Source organism: Archocentrus centrarchus, chromosome 9 (assembly GCF_007364275.1).
Source record: "Archocentrus centrarchus isolate MPI-CPG fArcCen1 chromosome 9, fArcCen1, whole genome shotgun sequence".
Taxonomy (NCBI): Eukaryota; Metazoa; Chordata; class Actinopteri; order Cichliformes; family Cichlidae; genus Archocentrus; species Archocentrus centrarchus.
In genome coordinates, this window is record NC_044354.1 from 22,645,925 (window position 1) to 22,667,036 (window position 21,112).

At 43.4% G+C, this 21,112-nt stretch overlaps 1 protein-coding gene across 1 annotated transcript in view; it reads left to right on the forward strand.

Moving 5' to 3' along the window:
• The window catches only part of ncor2 (nuclear receptor corepressor 2), a 91,496-nt gene that overhangs the window by 49,831 nt on the left and 20,553 nt on the right, over nucleotides 1-21,112 (forward strand). The window contains exons 12-28 of the mRNA XM_030737611.1: nucleotides 1,776-1,954; nucleotides 2,602-2,656; nucleotides 2,746-2,844; nucleotides 4,555-4,682; nucleotides 6,142-6,302; nucleotides 7,507-7,569; nucleotides 12,746-12,888; nucleotides 13,010-13,148; nucleotides 13,831-14,260; nucleotides 17,500-17,620; nucleotides 18,129-18,411; nucleotides 19,131-19,178; nucleotides 19,463-19,627; nucleotides 19,767-19,894; nucleotides 20,003-20,102; nucleotides 20,201-20,302; nucleotides 20,428-20,522. Coding sequence (XP_030593471.1) covers nucleotides 1,776-1,954; nucleotides 2,602-2,656; nucleotides 2,746-2,844; nucleotides 4,555-4,682; nucleotides 6,142-6,302; nucleotides 7,507-7,569; nucleotides 12,746-12,888; nucleotides 13,010-13,148; nucleotides 13,831-14,260; nucleotides 17,500-17,620; nucleotides 18,129-18,411; nucleotides 19,131-19,178; nucleotides 19,463-19,627; nucleotides 19,767-19,894; nucleotides 20,003-20,102; nucleotides 20,201-20,302; nucleotides 20,428-20,522 — 2,439 coding nt within the window. The remainder of the gene's footprint in view (nucleotides 1-1,775; nucleotides 1,955-2,601; nucleotides 2,657-2,745; nucleotides 2,845-4,554; nucleotides 4,683-6,141; nucleotides 6,303-7,506; nucleotides 7,570-12,745; nucleotides 12,889-13,009; nucleotides 13,149-13,830; nucleotides 14,261-17,499; nucleotides 17,621-18,128; nucleotides 18,412-19,130; nucleotides 19,179-19,462; nucleotides 19,628-19,766; nucleotides 19,895-20,002; nucleotides 20,103-20,200; nucleotides 20,303-20,427; nucleotides 20,523-21,112) is intronic.

The following is a 21,112-nucleotide window of genomic DNA, read 5'->3' on the forward strand; positions in this document are numbered from 1 at the left end:
AACCAGTTGAATACTGTAGCTCACACAGTTGCAGGTGTAGCGAAGGAGGGAGAAAAAAAAAATCAGATATCAGGCAATAATTGGCCTTTCCCCCCATCATTCTGTGAGCAGCTATAATCTGATTATGTGCAGCACATGGCATGAGTCTGAATAGAAACCTGCTGTAAAAATGAAAGTTGGTTACCTTGCTAAGCAGTCAGAGGTGTGCTGTTGCCTGCAGCATTTTCTCTGAACACATCACTTTGGCTGTTCCTTCCTGTTTCCTTACTCCTTGCAATGATTCAAACTGATTCACTGACAGAAAATTCTGGGAAATGGACATCGTCTTGTTTGGTAGAATGTTTTGATGAACGGTGCCAGAAGATGCTAAGCTCCTGACACAAAGAGATTCATTTCCTCTGACTTAATTTTAAAAGTCAGCTTGTGTTTTGTTAGTTAAATTCTTCTAATGTGAAGTTGCTACAGTGGGAAATGTTTGGTTTGCTTAGCATTAATGTAATACAGTTTTTGTTTTTTTTCAATGAATGTAAATGTATCGAAAGATGGTGACTTAACAGACGAGGGAAAATCTTTGAGGTTGCTACTTTAATAAACTGTCTATAGTGCTCTTTTTGGAACATAACCTCATGTTTTTTGTGCTTTACTTTTGTACTAATAATATATACAGTATATTGCAAATGGCTGTTATAACGGAAATATCACACAGACACTATGCAGACCCTTTTACAGAGTACTGAGTTGAATCACCTTTTGGCAGTGATAACAGGCTTTTTGTAAATTACTGAAACATGGCTTCATGTCAAAGACATATGGCACTCGATGCTGGCATACAGTACAGCTGCTATACAGATGGTATGGAATGTCAGTGGAATATTAGTAGTCCTTAAGCTATCGGGGGCAATCCGAAGCAAAGCAGTAGCTCTTTAAGACCACCACAACCCAGAGGCTAGCACAGCTGCTTTTAGTTGGAATGCTCTCAAAGCTTTGGTAGTGTCTGGCAGTTTTTACTGCCTGTCTCACTTTGTCTTCCCTCGTTTCTCTTTGCTTTATGTACTGTGTAATCTGCACAGTCGACCCACAGCTTTAGCTACAGTAATCATAGTCCATGCACTCTTCCACTGTGTAATTGTTCTGTGATGAATCTAAAAACCTTCAGGCAGAGAATGGGGAACTTTTTTCAACATGGACCTCAAAAATCAACTGCCTGGAGATTTGCAGGTTTTGGAAAAGTTTCAGCATTAAAAATATTAAGATATTTTTAGCAATCTGATGCAGGTTATATGATTAAAATTCAGCTGGATAGACATCAGACATACCAGACAAGGTTGCAATAGGCAAAAAAAAAAAAGCTAATAATTAACACATTTCAAGTCCAATAGAAACGAGATACAGTTGCCCCCAGTGTGTTTCTTCTCTAGAAATTGTCTTTGAAAATATCACAGTGCCTTTCATTTACAACCCAGTCCTTAGTTGTTGTTTTTTTTTTGTTTCCCTTTTGTTAGGTTGCAAATTAAAGAGTGATAGGAAATAAGTCTGTGAAGGAGAGCTGCTATTGGACGTGCACCGTAACTGAGCCTGATGAGTCACCAAAGCAGACTCAAATTTTGTCCTTGTTTTTTTGGTGCTCTTCAAACATTGTCTTGCCACACTAGTTTCAGGATAGTGCATGCCTGTATTAGCACTGTGCTGTAAGTTTCTCTGTGGAGACCAGCCCACTCACTCCAGGATGTTGATTTCTGTGTCTTGTGTGGGTTTGTGGCACGTGCGGACACCAGAACACAGAGAAGCAAATGCGACAGCTGGCAGTCATCCCTCCTATGCTGTTTGACGCTGAGCAGCAACGCATCAAATTCATCAACATGAATGGATTGATGGATGACCCCATGAAGGTGTACAAGGACCGGCAGGTTATGAATATGTGGAGCGAACAGGAGAAGGACACTTTCAGAGAGAAGTAAGCTCATTCTTATTTCCTAGCAGCTAGATGGAGTTTCCTTTGCCAATAACACACCTAGAAACAGATTTTTTTTTCCTTTTCAGGTGCCTTATTAACTTTCAGTTTGGCTCTTATTTTCATTATACATCCTGGGATTTTTTTTTTTTAAATAATACGGTGAAGTACGTCTCTTACTCCCTGTGAAATGTGTGTGACCGAGAAAGGGTCAGGGAGCTGTTGATAAGGAAGTGAATCTTCCTCTTTCGTGAGAATTGAGAAGAGGCTGTTCGAGCTGCCAAATCAAACCCGTGCAGTAAAATCGGTAGCTTTAAAGTTCGGCCACATACGAGCTTCAGTTTCTTTTTCTAACAGCACTGATCTAAAAGAAATACTAAGTAACTGGTATTATTAATTTATTTAAATGTATTTATCTGTGTAATAGAGTTAAAGGAGTGGGCTTTTTTCCCTGTCCTTTCCTTTTCTTTCCTTTTTGTTTTTGTGTTTTTTTTTTTTTTTAGGTCAGCTGAGTCATAAATTGTAATGTTCTTTCTGTGTGATTGCTGACGTCACCCCACTACCAATCACTCTCTTCGTGGTATTTTGTGATGTTCCAGAAATAACTGGTAATTTTGAGTCATTCTGTTGGCTTTGTTGCGCTCTCACAGGTTCATCCAGCACCCCAAAAACTTTGGTCTGATTGCATCTTTTCTGGAAAGAAAGGTATTGTTTCTCACTTTTTTTCTCCCTGCTTTTTGAGCGATCCTGTTTGCTCAGGGCATGAAAAAAGTGGCATTTCTTTCATGTTTCAGACGGTGGCAGAGTGTGTGCTTTTTTACTACCTGACCAAAAAGAATGAGAACTACAAGAACATTGTGAGAAGGAACTACCGGCGCAGAGGAAGAAGCCAGGTATTTTCATCTTTCAAGCTTACGCGTCTGATAGAATCTCCGCATTGTGATTCAGTCAATAACATTGTGTCTATGTCGAGCACATCGGGTACCTTGTGTGACAATTCTACACACCGAAAGATTTCCGTCCCTTAAAAACTACTCAAAATGAGGGTGAAAATAAGATAAGATAAAACTTTAATGATCCCACGACGGGGAAATTTGCGCATTACAAATGTGTCCATGTGTCATAATCTCACTACCTTAAACCATTTTTTTGTAGTGGTGTGAGGTTACTTCTACTCCTAATGATCTCTCTTATAACATATCTGCAGATCAGGTGCTAGCTGTTAAACTTCATGGTGGTGGGCACTAATGAAATGGCACAACCGGTGACCTTTTCCTGTGTTTATGAGCATGGCATCTCATTTTTCCTGAAGAAACTGCTCGTTAGCGGGCGGTTTTCTCCATAACTCTTGAGCAGCAGCTAGCACTTATAGCTCACAGTCACAGAGGGAGGCATCTATAGAGGAGGAACAGAAAGTGCATCGCTATACATCAGTATGACTGCAAATGCTAACTGATTCTTTTTTGAGAGAGGAGAAAATATAATAGGAAGTTGCTAAATATAAATGTTAATGTCTTTCCAGCTTTACTGAGTCCAGTTTGTAGTGTGTTGAGCTCACTAATAATTTCAAAGCGAAGGGGAGGAATTAGCGATGATGTGCAAATGGGGGAAAAAAAAAAAGAATTGGCTTCTCTGTGAAAGGTGCTTTTTAAATTTGCTCTTCTCTCCTCCTGCTTACTTGGCAATTGTTGTTGGCTTGCCAGGAGCAACATGTAGAGTGTGTGTGTGTGTGTCTGTGTGTGTGTGTGTGTGTGTTTGTGTGTGTGTGTGTGTGTGTGTGTGTGTGTGTGTGTGTATAAATATTTTGTGTAGTACAAAGATCGACATTTTTTGCATGCTTTGGATGAGCGTTTGCACACAGGTAGTTACAGCAAAGACCTGAGAGTAGAAGATCTTAATTCCTGATGCGTTGTATCAGTGTTAAGCAGTATTTACAGTTTTAGGTTGAGCTGCGTGTCGGTGCTGTGAACTCTAACCATAAAAGCCCAGACAGGCAGGAAACTGCTGAGGAAGTGGTTCTGGGTGCTTCAGGAGCAAGAAATGCGCTGCTGTAATTTCGGAACTTTCGCATCCTCTTTGGTTTTGCCTATGCTAAAAATGAGGCTGTGTAAATCTTCGTCTAGTAAGTAAAGCGAGATGCATTTGAAAAATCTTTTTTAAAAGAAAGCAAGATTTTAGAAATGAGGAAGAGTGGAATCGGTTGCTTTCATATTTCTGTTTTTCTTTTCTTTTTTTTAAAAACACAGTGCCGTGTTTTGTATTAGACATCAGATCTGCTGCCAAAAGTGCCAAATCATTCGCTGTTTGAAAGCAAGCGGATAATGCATGGGAGAAGATAAATTGTGGTTTGTAATGCTAGAGAGATACTGGAGTAATCTACAGAAATAAGTCTATTAACCACTGACTGCTTCTTTTTTATGTTAATCTGATGGGCAGAATGCACATGGATTTTTTTTTTTCAGATACTGTCTGTGTTTGCACACTGAAGTGTGTGTATCAAAGATGTGCAGAATGCATGTGATTTTGGGATGTTTGTCTCCGCCAACTACTTGGGATTATCTTTGTAATACGGCACCTCGTTTTTCGTGTTCTTTGCCTCACAGCACGGTCAGCAGCAGCAGCAACAAGTGAACCGGAGCAGCCAGGAAGACAAGGAGAAGGAGGAGAAAGAGAAGGAAGGAGAGCGGGATGAAGAAAAAAATGATGTTGAAGACAAGGAAGATGGAATGAAGTGAGTTGCTTTGAAAACCAACTAAAAGTTGCAAGCACAATTTAGCATTATTAGCTTTAAATCTGACTTTAGAACGAGCACAATGACAGTGAAAAGAAAAGATGGAGCAGAGTGAGTGAAAATCTTAATAAAGACTCTGAACCCATACATCTGTAGTGATTTTTCTAACTTGATCTTTTTCTCCAAGTCACAATTTTTAGAATTGTTCCGTGTCAGGATGCAGGAAATGGAGTAGGAGTAATTTTGGCTATTGGGAGTAGATCTGGAAATCCAATTATTCAGTAACCCTTGAGCTCTTTCTCCCTCACCTCCAGCCAGACTTTCCACCTACAGCAAATTCGAGCATCCATTTGTTCTTCCTAGTAGAGCAGCTGTTTTCCTGTTTATGTTCATTCCCTTGCAAATGGTGCCAAATCTCATTTTTAAAACTCTGTGCTTATTTTGTTAGTCTGAGTTGTTTTTGGTGAGGAAAATAAGCAGTGTAATTAACCTAGCCGGGTGCAGTGTTTGAAGGAGGGGGTGTTTTTGGGCACGGCGCCAGTAAAGGAGGCAAAACAGTAGGAATTTCATTGCTTTCTGTAGCCTGAAAATTATTAGATAAATCCAGCTCTCTGTGTGTGTATTTAGGAACTATATTACGTTGTCAGCTGAGACTGAACACTATAGCAGTTTCAAGCAATGGTAGGTCATATTTGCAGATGTGTCAGACTGCAGGATGATGACGATGAAGCGTTGCCTGCTGCCTGCCTGCTCTGAGGCGAGGCCAGGGGACTCCGTGACTCCCAGCACACCCCGCTGCCTGCCTGTCACCCCTGGCACAGCTGGCTTGCCTATATTTAGTGTGCCACCAGCTCCCCTCAGCAAGATTAATGGAGCTTGGGGAAGATGAATGGAGGAGCAGAGGGTTCAAATTCAGTGGCTGTCTCCTGGCATGCCATTGTGCTGACACTCGATAAATTATCCTAGAAATAAAAAGAATGGAAAAAGCAGCGTCTGCGTACACGTTCCCATTTTTGGCTTTAAGTTTGTGTTTCATTCTGTCCTCGTGTGGACAAACATGTCTGTGCCCAGGATTGATGTTGCAGAGTTACAGCATCAGGGACGGGGGGGGGGTCCCAATAAATGTGTGATCATATTAAATATTTGGATGCACTTGTTTGATCTTTGGTCAACAGCAACTTGACATCTTCCTATGTGATGCAGAACTTTGCCTGTACAGCAGCTCTCCACAGATCTTGCTTGTAGTCTGTTTTCTGCAGTAAAACACTTCAGTTCAGCTAGATTGAGAACATTAAGCTGTTTCATCATAAAAGCCCCCCCTGCCCCCCTCCTTTTTTTGGAAAACTATTATCAGTGCCTTACAATGCTGCCCAGAAATTAATGGACTGTTTAATAGACCTGAGCATTCAACAAGCCGGTGCGTTCTCTTGCTGACTCTGTTGACATTTCCCAAATACAGGGATGACACCTCTGGAGAAGATGCAGAGGACAAAGAGCCTGCTGTGGCTTTCAAGGGTCGACGCACAGCCAATAGTCAGGGACGCCGCAAGGGCCGTATAACCCGCTCTATGACCAGTGAAGCAGAGGAGGCCTCTGCACCGCCACTCAACAATGAGCTCGGTCAGTATCGCTTGCATTGCACCAAATGACTGCAAATCGCTCCTCTGCTGCTTCTTTCTTCAACATTAAAAAAAAATTATCATATGACTAAAGGCATATCACAGTCTGTAACTTGAAGTAATGATGTAGGTAAACAGCATGAGCAAATCACTATTGCATTTAGATACAGATATATACTAGCTGGATCTAAAGCATTAAGATGATGTGTGGGAAAAATTGTGTGCATTTGTTAACAGCATTTAAACAGTGGAAGCTTTACAGATAAATATTTGCCGTCATCACACAGGAGTTTGGTCACCTTTGATCTAGTTGCGGCCTTTGGTCCCACACCACAAGAGTGCACTGTTGGTCCTTTGTTTTCATTAATTTAGTGTCATTCAGTCTTGTACTCACTGTTTTTTGGCTTAATGTCACTCACAAACAGCATGATAAGAATTCAAAATGGTGGAAAAATGCAACCACATTAGGTATGTACACAAAATGCTATTGGCAAAAGATGAACTATTATTAAAGGACCAAATACTGTGTGTCAGCAGTGTCCCCCTGCTTAGCTCTGTTTTATGTTCTCACAGATGGTGTGTAAGCTGTGCACACACGGACACACTTGCTTCAGGCTAGGATGGCGTTTTTGATGTTTCAGCAGTTGTGTATACATACTGCAGTCGCTCGTACAGCACAGGTGTAGACACAAGGAATCCCCAGGTGACTCCCCAGGCTGCAGGGGCTCTCAGTCAGCAGCCACACCCCAGCTACTGTTTGTTCCCCTGCTAGCAGAAGTGCTAGCTTGGCCCACTGTGCCCTTCACAGGTCCATATAGAGGACACATGAGTAGGACACAGGCTCCTGCTGCACTGTCTGTCATACAGGGCCACGGACAGCTCGGCCTGTGCAGGGAAAGAAGCCAGTTGTTATGTCTATAATCATTAACTAACTTCTCTCCTTGGATTTCCTGCTTCCACCATCTAAAACAAACAGTCCCCAGCGACCCATGCTGCAGTGCTTTACTGGCAAGCAGTACACGCCACCCTCCCCCCACCCTCTTATTCTATTTTTTTCTTCTTTAATTTCTCTCTCGCTTTCCTCTTGTCAGTCACTCCCTAACCGACTTAGTGACAACTGCCCACTCCCCCCGCCTCCTCCCGCCTTCTCTAACTTGGTGGTTCTCTTTTTTCTTTTCTTTTTTTTTTTTTTTTTTTTTAAACAGCCAATCTGGAAATGAATGAGAGCTCTCGCTGGACTGAAGAAGAGATGGAAACTGCCAAAAAAGGTAAGCCAGAGATACCTTTTCTTTTCTCCTGTGATGTAGCTTTATTGCAGGTTTTATGTATTATAATAAACTTGTCAAAGCAAAGAACGCTATCAGCTCATGCACTGTTCAGAAGCATAGACAAGTGATGTGGCTGTGACTTCCTGTTAGTGTGGTAGCAGCCACCACGTGCTGCTAGGTTATATCTATACATGAATATATCAGTCTTCCTCGATGGGGTCTGTTGCTCTTTGGAGCCGTTTGCCTGTGTCTCTGGGTCAAGGCAGCCTGTCTTTTATCAAGGAGGCTGTAAAGTCTGCCCCTTATCAGCCAACCCCCTGTAAATGCAGCAGTCATTAACTCAGGCTGTTTATTGTCTCTCACTGAACATTACTTAGCTTATGGCTGATTCACAGAGGTCACTGACATTGTCAGTTTTCCTTGAACCAGCTCTCTCTGTGTGTTTAAACGTGTTGCCCCCCCCCTTTGTTTTTGTTTTTTTTTTTTTTTTTTTTTAAATGTGCAGTATATTCACCTCAGTTACTGTTTCAGTGATCTCTTTACCTTCAGTGATGTTTACTATGCTTTAAAGACAGATTTGCATGTTGCCAGAAAAGGTTTTTTGGGCAACATGTAAATATATCTCTGCCCATTATTTTAGAAGTTATCTGAAGAAAGATGCATTTAGTGCAAAAGTAAAGTTGATCAACTACCTCTTTGTAGTGCTAAGTCTTCTGAACATGATTCATTGGGTTTCACGAGGTGGCTGCTTTGTGGTAATTTTGTCAGTGATGTGTCATTGTGCTATGTGCAACTGGCAGGCCTGTTTCTGACTGTTTTGAACAGTAGATGAGATGCCTCGCAAACAACTATCAGACGCATCAGTGTGATATTAAAACCACATTTAGTCTGCACCTGCTTTGTTCTTTGTGTACTGTCGCCTTCAAATTGGTGTTTGTGCAGGTTTGTGTGTTAAGAGGTTATTTTGTGATAACTGGCACTAGCCTGGCTTGAACACGGTCCTGTGTAGTAATCCTGGTTAATGTCTTCAGTTCCATTCTCCTGCTGTAGGATTAGTGGGGCACTCCATCCAAGAGGATTAGCCTGGCAGCTCTGTGGGAGCGGGGCTTCTATGAAGGGCTTATGTAACCACAACCACAGAACCCCAGCTACAGTACTGAGGGCTGAAGAGGAGGAGGTGGTCGTTTTATCATCAGCTCTAGCAACAACCCCCACACCTGTCAAAAGGGATTCCCTTTCCAAGAATTCAGACATTTCAAGATCACACCCTCCATCCTCCCATTTCCTCAGTTACTGTTTAGTTTTGAATAAACTTGTCAAGGTGCTTTCCACAGCAGGTGCTTGACATGTATATGTTTTAAAGAGGCTTAGGTGTCCCGATGCTAATGTGTTTATTCCCTTGAGCTAACCAGATCTGAATAATAGCATTTATAGTGCCTGTCTGGGCCTCACCATTCCTGCATGGCAGTGCCAGCCAGCATTGCCTTCTAGGATGACATGACCACACTTGGAGATGGATCGCTCTTGCTCAAAGATTGGCACCTCAAACAAGGGACGAGTAGGCTTTGTAACTCTTCTGTCTTAAACCCACCAGTTCTGCCTGCCTAAATGTGTGCACATTCAAGTAATATGTACCATGGGCAATGTCTGTCTGTTGGTGTGTGTACCGGTCTTGGCCAGCATTTATGTAAGTGCACTAATCTGCCAGGCTTCGCTTGGGTGCAGGCAAGCAGGCATCTGGATAATAGCTCCAGCTCTGCATGCTGGAAGAACCCATTTAAAGGAGCAGCAGGTAGAGAATGGCATATTATCTTTTCTCCCTTTCTCTTCTGCTGTTGCTCCGACTCTGTCTCTCGTTCTGTCTCTCGGTTGGGAAGATGGCAACGGCCCAGATTGGCAAGAGCTGTGGAAGATTTGGCAAGCGCCTCTTTCCCCCACTCACTTTCCCTCTCCTCTCACTGTGTGTTGTTATAAACTGGAGAGGTCACATTCAAGATGAAAAGCAGGTCAGTCAGGAAAAATGTGAAAGCCTTTATGCTTTCTCATGGTATCAACATCAACTCCCTCTCTCACCCCTCCTGCCCCCACTCTTCTCTCTGTGCTAACTCTCCACTTCTGTATCCTTTCCTTTTCTCCATTGTCTCTCTGGCTCAGTGGCTCTGCTTTCTCTGTTTCCTCGCTTTCTTCAGGCTGCTCCGTCTCTCCAGGCTGCTCTCTCTCTCTCTCTCTCTGCTCTCTGTTTACTCTTGGACTGCCCGAGTGTATGTTTGTGTCTGTGTGCTAGAGTATTAACAAGAGAGACAGAGAGAGGAAGAGAGGAAGAGAGGGAGAGAGAGAGAGAGAGAGAGAGAGAGAGAGAGAGAGAGAGAGAGAGAGGAGAGGAGAGGGAGAGAGGGAGAGAGGGAGAGAGAGGGAGAGGGAGGAGGGTTCGAGTGAGTTTGTACTCACTCATGCGGTTGTGTGTGTGCATGTGTGTGTATGTGCATGCCGCGGTGCCTGCTGGCAGAGTGAGGTAGGGGGAGGGACGGACCGACGGAAAGAGGGAGGGAGGGAAAAAAGAGAGATAGAGGAGAGATCAGATGAGGAGAGAGTGGCTGAGCACATAGAACCGCCCCACAGTCCCACTTTCCTGTGGAAGTCTTCCCAGACGACCGCCATTGGGGAGAGGAACGACTGAGAAGAACAGACCAGCACTCACCGAAGCACAGGGAGGACAGAGGGAGAGGAAAAGGAGGGGAGAAGCCAGGAGCATGTGCTGGGTTGGAGCATGTCAACCTGACACCGGCTCAAGTATCAAGCCAGCTGGCAAGAAGACTGCCGAGAGTGAGCTGTTTTCATCTCCTCTTCTCTGGATCGGAAGGCCCAGCCCTGAAGAGCTTCCCTGCTGGCCTTCTAGAGATCAGACTGTCTGATAGCGTTATCCAGAGCAGGGGCACGAGACGACGATCGGAGCGACAGGCATGTGACAGACAGGAATAACCACTTTCTGGCTGCACCAGGTGTTGATTGGACTTTCTCTGGGAGGAGCTAATGAGAATACAGTGTCCTGATTGGGTGTGAGGCTACCACCTGTTTCAGTATTCCTACTGCTGATTGGATGCATGCTACATGTGTGTTGCTCTGAGCAACTAAGGCCCTGAGTCAACCAGAGCTTGGGATTGTGCTTTGTGTGTTTGCGTGTGACGGATCAAATTTTGATAGCCTCTAGCTATATCCAAAGTGACCTTTGACCTTCAGGAAAGATACTTCACTATTATCACTTTAGCTTCACGACATCCTTCAAAGAGTTTGTGTTACTTGTGTAAATATGCTGGTTCTTATGCCACTGTTTGTTTCATGGTTGGTCTGAGCACATATGTTTGTATGTACTCTTATCAGTTTGGAGAGTGTCTGACTTGTAGGGCAATCCACCCCCATCCACCGACTGTAAAAGGTTATTAGGTATCAGTGGTCACGTGTCTCAGTCCTCATGGAGCGAGTCAGGTCAACCAGTCGTCTTTTCTTCCTAGGAGAACCCTTTCTAGCAATACCTTTTGTGGCAGTGATGAATATTTCAGCTGAAAAACCTCTTCCATTTTAACACTTGACAGTTTCAAGGTGCGCAGCAGCTATTAGACACCAGAAGCTCAGACTGGAAGATCACCCATGCTTGTTATAGCAGCTCTTTTTTATAATAGTATTAATAAATTCTCAGCAGGACAGTGAATATTATAGGCCTTTTGCACTTTTTCTGCATGATTCACAGCTTTTCTGGCCCTTCTAGGTGGAGTTTTTTGTTATATCAGTAGGTATGTGTGACACAAGACTTATGTAGGTGCAGAGATAAATATAATAGAAAATATTTTGCAAGAAAATTTTACTGCACAGGTGGGTTTTTTTTAATACTTTATCATATCTGAGATGTCATTTTATGTGTCTTTATATTAGTAGTATCTCTGTACATAAAAGTCTTATGAAACATTTCCAGGAAATGAAACTTGTAAACAACTAATAGATCAGCTTTTATTGTAGATATTACTTAGCAATAGTCTTATCACTAACTACTCAATCAAGCGTTGGTATCAGATTCAGGCTTTCAGATTATTATGAGAGTTGAAGTGATAGGGCTGTAAACAGCTGTCCTTTTCTCTCCTTTGGCTCAGAGCTCTGCATGTTGTCCTACTACCTCCATTAAGCGATGAGATGCAGAGACCTCTGAACCCATAGCCAAGGTTATCCCAAGACGTGTTGGCTCTGTGCCTGTTAATAACACCCCTCCCACCCAACAGCCCCCAGCAACCTTTCGAGAGGCTGTCCTGTTGCCAGGACCTGTCAGGCTGGCACAGGAAACAAGTGGGTGGTGTAAGCTAAGCCTCTTACAACACACACTGTTAATGAGCTGCCTTTTAGCTAACAGCAGACTCTGGGAGGGGGGCACTGGAGCAGATTCCATACTATTAGTATTTCTCATTCACTTGTTCTTGTACACCGGCTTCTCTCTGCATATCTTTCTTTAGCACACATACACACTGTATGCGTGTGTGTATGCATGTGTGCTTTTGTCTACATTCTTGTGTGTTTCATGACAGGTTGATCTATCACAGCTCTGGCCCAGCGGGTGCCTGTAGACTCTTGTGTAAGGCCCAATCATGTGCTTGACTGAATAAAGGACTTGGGTTTCTTGGAAGTGGGTCACATCAAAGTCAGTTAGAATATGACACACAGTGACCCCAGTGGAGGGAGTTAGTGATGTCATTGGTTTGACTGACGTTTTGCCTACCACACTAGCACTCTCTTCTCTTTTCCTCAGTCTCTCTCTCACTCTCTCTGTACTTTGGAAGTCTGTGGTATCAAGCCATGCTGCTGCTGGGAGAGTGGGGACAGTGTCTCTGTTACACTGTGGGTAAAACTCCCAGGCTGTGTGGCAGTTTAGACAGCTGTATAGGGACAGATGTTCCTGGCTATTGATTTACAATGGAAAGACATCTATACTGTGCACTTGAAGAGATTAAAGATAGTGTTGATAGTATAGAAGCCAGAATGGCCATTACATTTACAATCGTTGCAAGCAGTGTACTTTGCACAGCTTACATCTTTTACAACTATACAGAGAATGGCAGGTCATCAAGGCCACATCTACACGTTTGTCTGTGTATGTCTGTCCTAATCCCTCTCCCTGTCCATCTGTTAATTCTAGGCCTTCTCCAGTATGGTAGGAATTGGTCCGCCATCGCCAAGATGGTGGGATCAAAGACCGTGTCACAGTGCAAGAACTTCTACTTCAACTACAAGAAGAGGCAGAAATTGGATGAAATTCTGCAGCAGCATAAAATGAAATCGGTAATCAAAATGATAGTTTCGTGTAAAAAAAAAAAAAAAAGAAAGAAAAAAGTGTGATTTCTCTGTTGCTTGTAAGATTGTTTCTTTGGGGCTTTTTTAATGTGTGCTCATTTTCACCCAGGAGAAGGAACGAAAGGCCCGTCGTAGGGGCAAAGCCTCACAGAATGAGGAAACTAGTGCCCCATATCCAGCAGAGGAAGAGGAGATGGAGGGTTCAGGAGTCAGCTGCAACGAAGAAGAAGCCCCTGAAGATGGAGAAGGTACGTCAGTCCCAGGAACTACATATATATCAAGCTAAAAGATTTATCATAACACTGTCTAATTTTAAGCTTTCTAGTTTTTTAAATCTTTTTTTACAGTTGCATTTTACCTCAGTAAATCCTGTTTGTATTGCATTGTATCTTTCTATTTCTAACTCTTAGATTTAAAAAAAAAGGGGGGGTCTATAGAACATTAACAGACTTATCACCCCTCTTACAGTTTAATTCTTAATAGCTGTCAAGGTAGAATTTATGGCAGAATTGTTGTTTTTGGGTTTTTGTGCATTTGACTGTGCACATATACTTTATAAAATGGCACCATTTAATATAACAGAAAAAAAAAATTTGAGCGGCTCCCGTTGGCTTAAAGAATCATAACCTACAAATGTGACAATTACCCTGAAAACGCTGCTGTAGTTAGTTGACAGAAGTATACTGTGTAGACTGTGCTACCTCAATAGAGCACTGAAGCCCTGGGGGATTTCATCCATCATTCCAATTGGTTTTGTGTTCCTCCTTATTGTACAGTGAAACCTGATTAGGCAGAAGACTGGCACTGTGAAGAATCTTGTTTAGCAGAAAGTGATAAGGGAAAGATGCAAGAATAAAGGTGAAGGAAGTATAACACAATTTATAGTATAAGCCCTAATTTGTGTATCCTTTCGCCCTGTGTCCCTGTCAGGTGGAGCCAATAACAGCTCTGACACAGAGAGCCTGCCCTCGCCGCACTCCTCCGAGGACAGCAAGGCTAAAGAGGATGCCTCAAGCAAGTTGAAGGGCAGCTCAAGCCTTGGCGAGAAAAAGGAGGACCTGGCAGATGCGAGTCAGGCAGGGGATGAGAAACCTCTGGTCAAGGAAGATGCAGATTCAGCCATTAAACAGGAGATAAAGACTGAAACAGGAGAGCCCAACAAAGAGCAGCTGCAGCCAACACCACCTAGTGATGCCACAGATAAAAAACCACCTACAGCAGACACGGGGGAAGTCAAAAGCTCTATCAAGAGCTCCAAGAAGGACCATGTGGCCAAAACAGGCTCCCATGGAGACAGTGACTCTAGTGCCACTTGCAGTGCTGATGAGGTGGAGGAGACGGACAACACAGATAAGAACAGGTGAGGATTCTTTGCAGTAGATATAGTGGAAAATGGTAATTTCCCATTTGTTTGAAAAACAACATTTTATTACAGGCACAGCATTAAAACCACTGACGTGTGAGGTGAGGTGATCAATGATATTCCCTGAAGTGAATAGTGCATTCTCTTTCATAGCATATGTTTCATGTCTCCTTATGGTGGAATGCCTCTTGTGTGACCTCATCAGAAGCTCAAATTCCATTACACCGATCCTATAGGCTGGCTCAGTGACACCCACGTCAAGAGGGGCTAGGGTCCCCCATATAATAGACTGACACAGCACCAGATGTCGTTCAAAAACCTCTTCTCGGTTCTCACAGAAGCCTGTTGACAGCTGTGCTACTGGGTGCTAAACTAAACTGTCCACACACTCTGTCATCGGGCACTTTGTTCCCAACATTTCAGTGTGTAGTAGCTGGTGCTGGTGTTGACTAGCAAAACTTTCACCTTGGTAAGTAGCAGTATTTTCCAAAGTGAGGTGGCAACACTTTGCTAATAAAGTACTGCTAGCATAACCATCAGGTAGCAATACTCATTAACAGCACTAGTGATATCTCACATTAGGTAGAAATACTTCTAGAAAAGTAGCACTACTTTTCACTCCACAGTTAGTGGCTGCACAAGTTGTTGAACCAATTGTCTGGCCCTCTAGCATTCATAGCGCACTAGCTAACCATAGCTATGGCTAACAACTTGAGTGAACTTGGAAACATTTATCCCTGTGGCAACCATAGCTCTGCCTGGGCTGCTTAGGCTGCCTTCACCTCCACTCATGTCTGTGTCCACTGTGTGGCTTTTGCACACTTTTCCAAGCTGCTCCACTGCAGGCTCACTTGCCAGAATAACCTGTAGGGCAGCGACCCTTTGCTGCTTGAGGAGACTTGTCTGCAATGCCAGGCTTGAGTTGGGTAGAGGCATCTGCCCATTGCATCTGCTTTCTCATTGCTGGTGGCAGACAGAGGATGTGAGGGTTTTTTTTTTTTTTTCCTTGAGATGCTAGCAACAATGGAGATGAGTCCGCTGACTCAGAGCTCCTGTTGTCTGATCACAAGGAGGATGAGTCCAACTCCCTCGCATCACCTGGGCTGCAAACTCCCCACCACCACGGACAAGGTTGATAAACCTGCACCAGTGTCTCCCCTAGATTTCAACATGCAGGGCATGTCCAAGTGCACAGGTGCTAAGCTCAACATGCTGTGGCCCACCATGCAATCCGAGGTTGTCACATCTTGTTTTGATGAGGAGAAATTGCTGAAGGCGAAAAAGTTGGGTAAGCATGTTACCTGTTTTCCCAGAGCTCCTTGAGAAGATAACAGTGACATGGAAAGTGAGAAGCACCTCATTTTGAGAGGTTCCCTGTGCCCCCTCTGCCAAGGCAAACAAATAAAGACTGTGAAGAGATGTAATCCTTGGCCTCTGCCAGATGCCACAAGTGGAGCTGTTGGTAGTGAGCCACATTCACCCAAAGATCTCTCTGTTTTCAAGTTTGTTACAACTGATCATGTCCTCCATCTCCACAAAGTGGTGAGACAGGCTACTGGGAGAGCCATGGGCCTAATGGTTCTCTAGGAGTAGGGATGCTGGCATGGGATAACTGACCTGATGACTATGAAAAAGGAGCTTCCATCCTCCAAGGTCTATTTGGTGGAGTGCAGGAAGTGTCTCACCCAATCTCCCACTTTCAGGATCCCCAAAGTGCAGGCAGCCCACCCAGGTTGCATGTATTCTAAAGAATCAGTGGACTGCAAATATGTGTACTAGGAAGCTGACCAGACCAGACCTCAGGTAACTTCCCCTCCTCACCCCGCTGCCTCAACTGAGAGGAAGAAGCAGCGGCTGGCCTGACAGCCTCTCCTCCAGGGGAAAGCAAACCCAGCTTGCTCTCCTCACGGGCTGCTCGCCCATCACTAGGCTCCATTTCAGACAGAGTTCAATGGGACATGTTCCACGCAGATTCCATGGGGTCGATTTTCCTGTTCACAGGCCCACCACAGGGAAACAGAAAAGTCTTTGCAGTGTTGTTTCACAGGCACTTCTCTTATGCATTCTGTGTTTATAAATGTCCTGACATGTGCATCCATCACGTGTGCCGGAGGTGATGGAACATGGGTGTCGCTGAGCCAGCCTATAGCGGCATTTGAAATTAGATCACGGAAGAGGCCCATAGTGAGACACTCACTCATGCTAATCAGAGAACCAGGGTTATATCCATAACCTTAAGTTCTGCTGGAACACTTTTGCACTGGTGATCATACAAGAAAGACCCCTGGGCATTGATCCATTTTTCCAAACTCCACAGATGATGATATCAAACCTCTCCAATATCACCAATGTCACAGTGTCACAGGATACCTTCCCCCTCTGTCCAAGCTCCAGAACACCTCTGAGCCATGATGGAGACTTACATAGCATTTGGCCGATTGCTGATCAGTGTATCCCTTTTCTGCTTTATTTCCCCATTTACATCTTTACACCTGTTTGACAGCTTTGCTGTGGAAAAAAAAGCTTCTGGTTTTTGAGAGGTTTGTTAGGTACCTTACTTCTCTGTTCTGATATAGCAGACATAAGAACAGAAAGCAGTGAGGGCTTTGAAGTGGTAGTAGTTGCCTAGCTACACTCTACAGCATTGAAGCCATATTTGGCAAGCCACTTGTGTGTGTGTGTGTGTGTGTTTACCACAGGTTGCACTTTTCTATTAACTAAGGATTTTATTTGCATATCTGTATGAATGAGAGTGTATATTTACCTTTGTATATATATATATATATATGCGTATTGTATGTGTTTGTGAATGAGGCAGCCAGAAATTGGTGTCAAAGTGCGTAGGAGGACTGATTAGTCGTGTTTGCACGGTATTTGTTCAGTTTTTTCCATGACAGCAGACTGCATGTACTGGCAGAGCTGAGGGAAATGCTGCCCTCTCTGCCAAGGCAAACAAATGGGGTGGGGGTGCACAGGCGTGCATGTGTGGATACACTCTTTTGCTTCTGTGCATCAATTTGTGTTTGACTGTAATTCAGAGTATGTTGTCTTTTTTTTTTTTTTTTTTTTTTTTGACAGCATCAATATGAATCTTTACTTCTTTTCCATGGTCTCAGGCTATGTCAGTATGCATCCTACTACATCAGTGGGTGGAAAAACTAAACAAGGGATTTTTGTATGCTCTATTCTCAACCTCTTCTTTACTCCCACTAACTTATTTCTGTGTGTCTGTGTAGAATGATGTCTCCACGGCCAAGCCTACTGAACTACACTCATGATGGGGTCATATCGTCCCCACTACAGAAGCCCATGGATCTGAAACAGCTGAAACAGAGAGCAGCTGCTATACCACCTATTGTAAGTTGTTAGTTTTAACAATTGATTATTTTGTGACTCATGCAAAGCTACTCTTGTAGAATCCAAGAATACAAATATGGACTTGAAAATAAGCATAATGTGTCCCTTTAAGCATTTTATCTCCCTTTTTAAGTGAAGAGCATCTTAGCTTTTCCAACCTTTGAAATTGTCTTAACCAGATAAAACTGATGTATTCACACATAGACATACTCAGCCTTTCACTGCAGTGGTGAGTCCTATCAAGGTCTCTCTGCTTACAGTATAGCAGGTAAAATTGTTAAGTCACATGCGTATAAGATAAGCCAACCAGATGGAGGATAATGAGAAATGAGATGGTGGCCATTAGGGAAACTTTAGCTGATCAAGAAATAAGAGATGTGTGTTAGCTGTCATGCTTATCAGATTTTTTATGTGGCTAACCATATGTCATCTGCCAGATAGGAGTGGGCTTGTGTTATATGTGTGGCATATATGTAACAGTTTTATTTTCCTGTTGTCATGTGTGCAGATGCAAGAAGCCTCGATGCAGGGGGGTCAGCAGAGTGGGGGTGGGAAGGTGTTACTGCCCCCCCATGCTCTGGCACTGTACCAGCAACAGATCACCATGGCTCATGGGGAGTCCTCTCAGGAGGTCAAGCAGCAGCAGCAGCAGCAACAACAACAGCAGCAGTTTCCAAGCCAGCCAGGCAAACAGCAGCCTTATACCCCACAGGCAGACAGAGACAGGGAGGCTCTTCACAGCAGCAGCCCACGTGTTCGCCCGCGCAGCCCCTCCACCAGTGAAAAGGATGGTATGCACACCTCCTTCACAACAGAAACAACGCTTATTGCCTAGTAACTTATTTACCTGCTAAAGTTACTAATAGAGGAACTTTTTAGCTTACATCCCGTTTATCATTTTTCTGCATGACTCCTGTGTCTGTCGACTCCATGGTGTACAGTTTGGTGTTTTATGAAAAGAAGATTAGAGCATTAATGAAATTATAAAAAAAATAAATTAAAAAAAATGGAGGTTTATGAAAATCCAGCACAACGTGCCGTTCTAGTTGCGTTTGATCTAGTTTTACTTTGTTGGTCCTTGCTATACGCTCTAACCTTGAGTCTGTGTACTCTAGTGTTTAGGGCATTCAAGTGTTTCTGGGACACTCGTGGAGAGGGAACTGATAAATGATCTGGTATTGCTATTGACCCAGAATGGAATACAGTCTAGTTCAGTGCAGTTTACTGTAAGCTAATTGAATGGACTTTTTACAGTCCAGACAAAGAGAGGTCTTTTATAACCAGCATGTGCGCAGCAGCTGTGAACTCAAAAGTACTGCAGCTGCTTTTTCATTCATTTTATCTGATATAGAGGGAGATCTAGACATATATTCCAGCTATTATTTATTGATATTTTTCAGCATTTTTCATCACCGTGGGGGTAGTAATGCTTACGAGTAAGTGATTATGTAGAGATTTTGAAAAATGCTGTGAGGATTTGATGACCTGCGGTGTGTTTGTGTCCCTTCAGAGTTGGAAAGCAACGAAAAGTGGTTACTGCTCCTCCTGCAGGGATTAAGTAGGTTCATCCATTGCTTTTTATCTTTTCCTCAGCTGGATTTGACTTTTTTGTACTTCAAACATTAGCAATGGATTGTTGTGATTATTAGCGTATTAATTCAGTGCCGTGTCACTCTTGCTGGGAAGTGGCACGAGGTGTTCTTTGTCGTCATTATGATGACAGTGATGATGGTGGGGACAGCAGTGAGTTGATAATGGCTAAAGGACAGCTTCTTGGATTAGTGGATGTCCAGTTGAGTGTTGTTTCTTGGTCCTGACTGTCCTTATTTTTCAATGTTGCAGAAAAGCCCCCAGCCTTTTCTCCACATAGTGAAGCTAAAAAACAGGCACTGGGCCCTGATGACTTGAGGACTTCTAACTTGGGGCGGCCAGTTCTCTCCCCTTACCCTGTGTCCCCACGAGACATGGCCAAGAACAGTCATGACCAGCACCTGCTCCACTTCAACTGTGAGCATTCTTTATTTTATCTGTATTGTAACGTGTACAATATTGTGGGAACTTTGAGCAAAACTGTGTTAGTGAACTTAACCCTTTATTAAAGATCAGTTGCTCAGAGCTCAGTCTCATAATCTCATCTGTCTGCCAGCGTTCCAGTCAACAGGCCACCCCTCGCTGCCACAGGACAGCGGAAGGCTAGCAGCAGTGAGACCCCTCACAATGCCAGAGCCTCCACCTCTCATTTCCTCCTCCAAGCCAGGAGGCTCTATCACGCAGGTATTGCACCACATGAATAACATTGAGTAGTCATAGTTGGGCAATAGAAATCATCAGTGTGTTTTGATCAGTGACTATGTATGGCTTTTAAAATTTTTTTTATTTCAGGGCACCCCAGTACAGTTGCACAGCCCAGCTCATGGGTTGGACCATGGGAAGATGCCCCCCACACAGATGGGGGTGAACTGGATGGATCAGAGGAAAGGCGGTGAGTAAAACTGGCTAAAGGGATTAATATGCTGTCTCATTATTGTCTCTCGATTCATTCCTTGGTCTTTTCTCTCTGTAATCCACTATATAAAGCAGGTCCACTAGTAAAGCAGGAACAGCTGTCCCCTCACAGCTCGTCCTCCCAAGCTGATAACCTGTCAGGCCAAGGGGCATCTTATGATAGTGCTGCTGGACGTGGTGGGTTTTGGGTGGTCTTGCAGAACTTTTACAAACGTTTATTTCCAGTTGAATGCATTCCACTTTTTTACTCTTAATGTGGCTTTACATGTTGGATTGTAGTGACAGCAGTCTCTTTCTTACAGCATCTATTCCAGCTGTTCAGGGCGGTAGTATCACTAAAGGCATCCCCGGGACCAGAATGCTTTCAGATTCCTACCGAGGCGGCTCCATTACTCAGGTGAGCATTGATCAATGAAGTAGTCCACAGTCCTTTTCATACTGGAGTTATAAATGCCCCAGTTTTATTCTTTTGCGACAGTTGTGGCTTTATTAAGCTGCACTGAGTAGATGTAATTCAAAATTGGGATGTAAGCAGGGATAAAAAAAAAAACTATATATTCTGAAAATAACTGTTGGCTTAGCCATATTTTCCAAAACATTTTAGAGTTCTTGCTGTTTGCACTGAAAATACTCACAGGCTGTTCTACAGCTAATAAGTAGTAAATCAGCTAATCTACAGATAATCCCTGACCACTGTTATAACTTTCATTGCGACAGTCTCCCATATGTACAGTTTGTTGGATGGGGCAATCCTCGTGGGTGGGTGGGTGGATGGGTGTGTGTGTTAATAATATTCTGCTGACTGTGTTCAAATTTGAGTTGTGCATTACAACAGAATTGGAAAACAGGTCTCTTCCCCTTTTCGAAGAACCTTTTGAACAACTTTTCAAATTCCTTGAAGTCACTTAAAAATAATTCGCCATTATGTAGGTTTAGGCATGGCTTGCTTTTTATGTATAAGATCATAACTGGCACACTGTAGGGCAT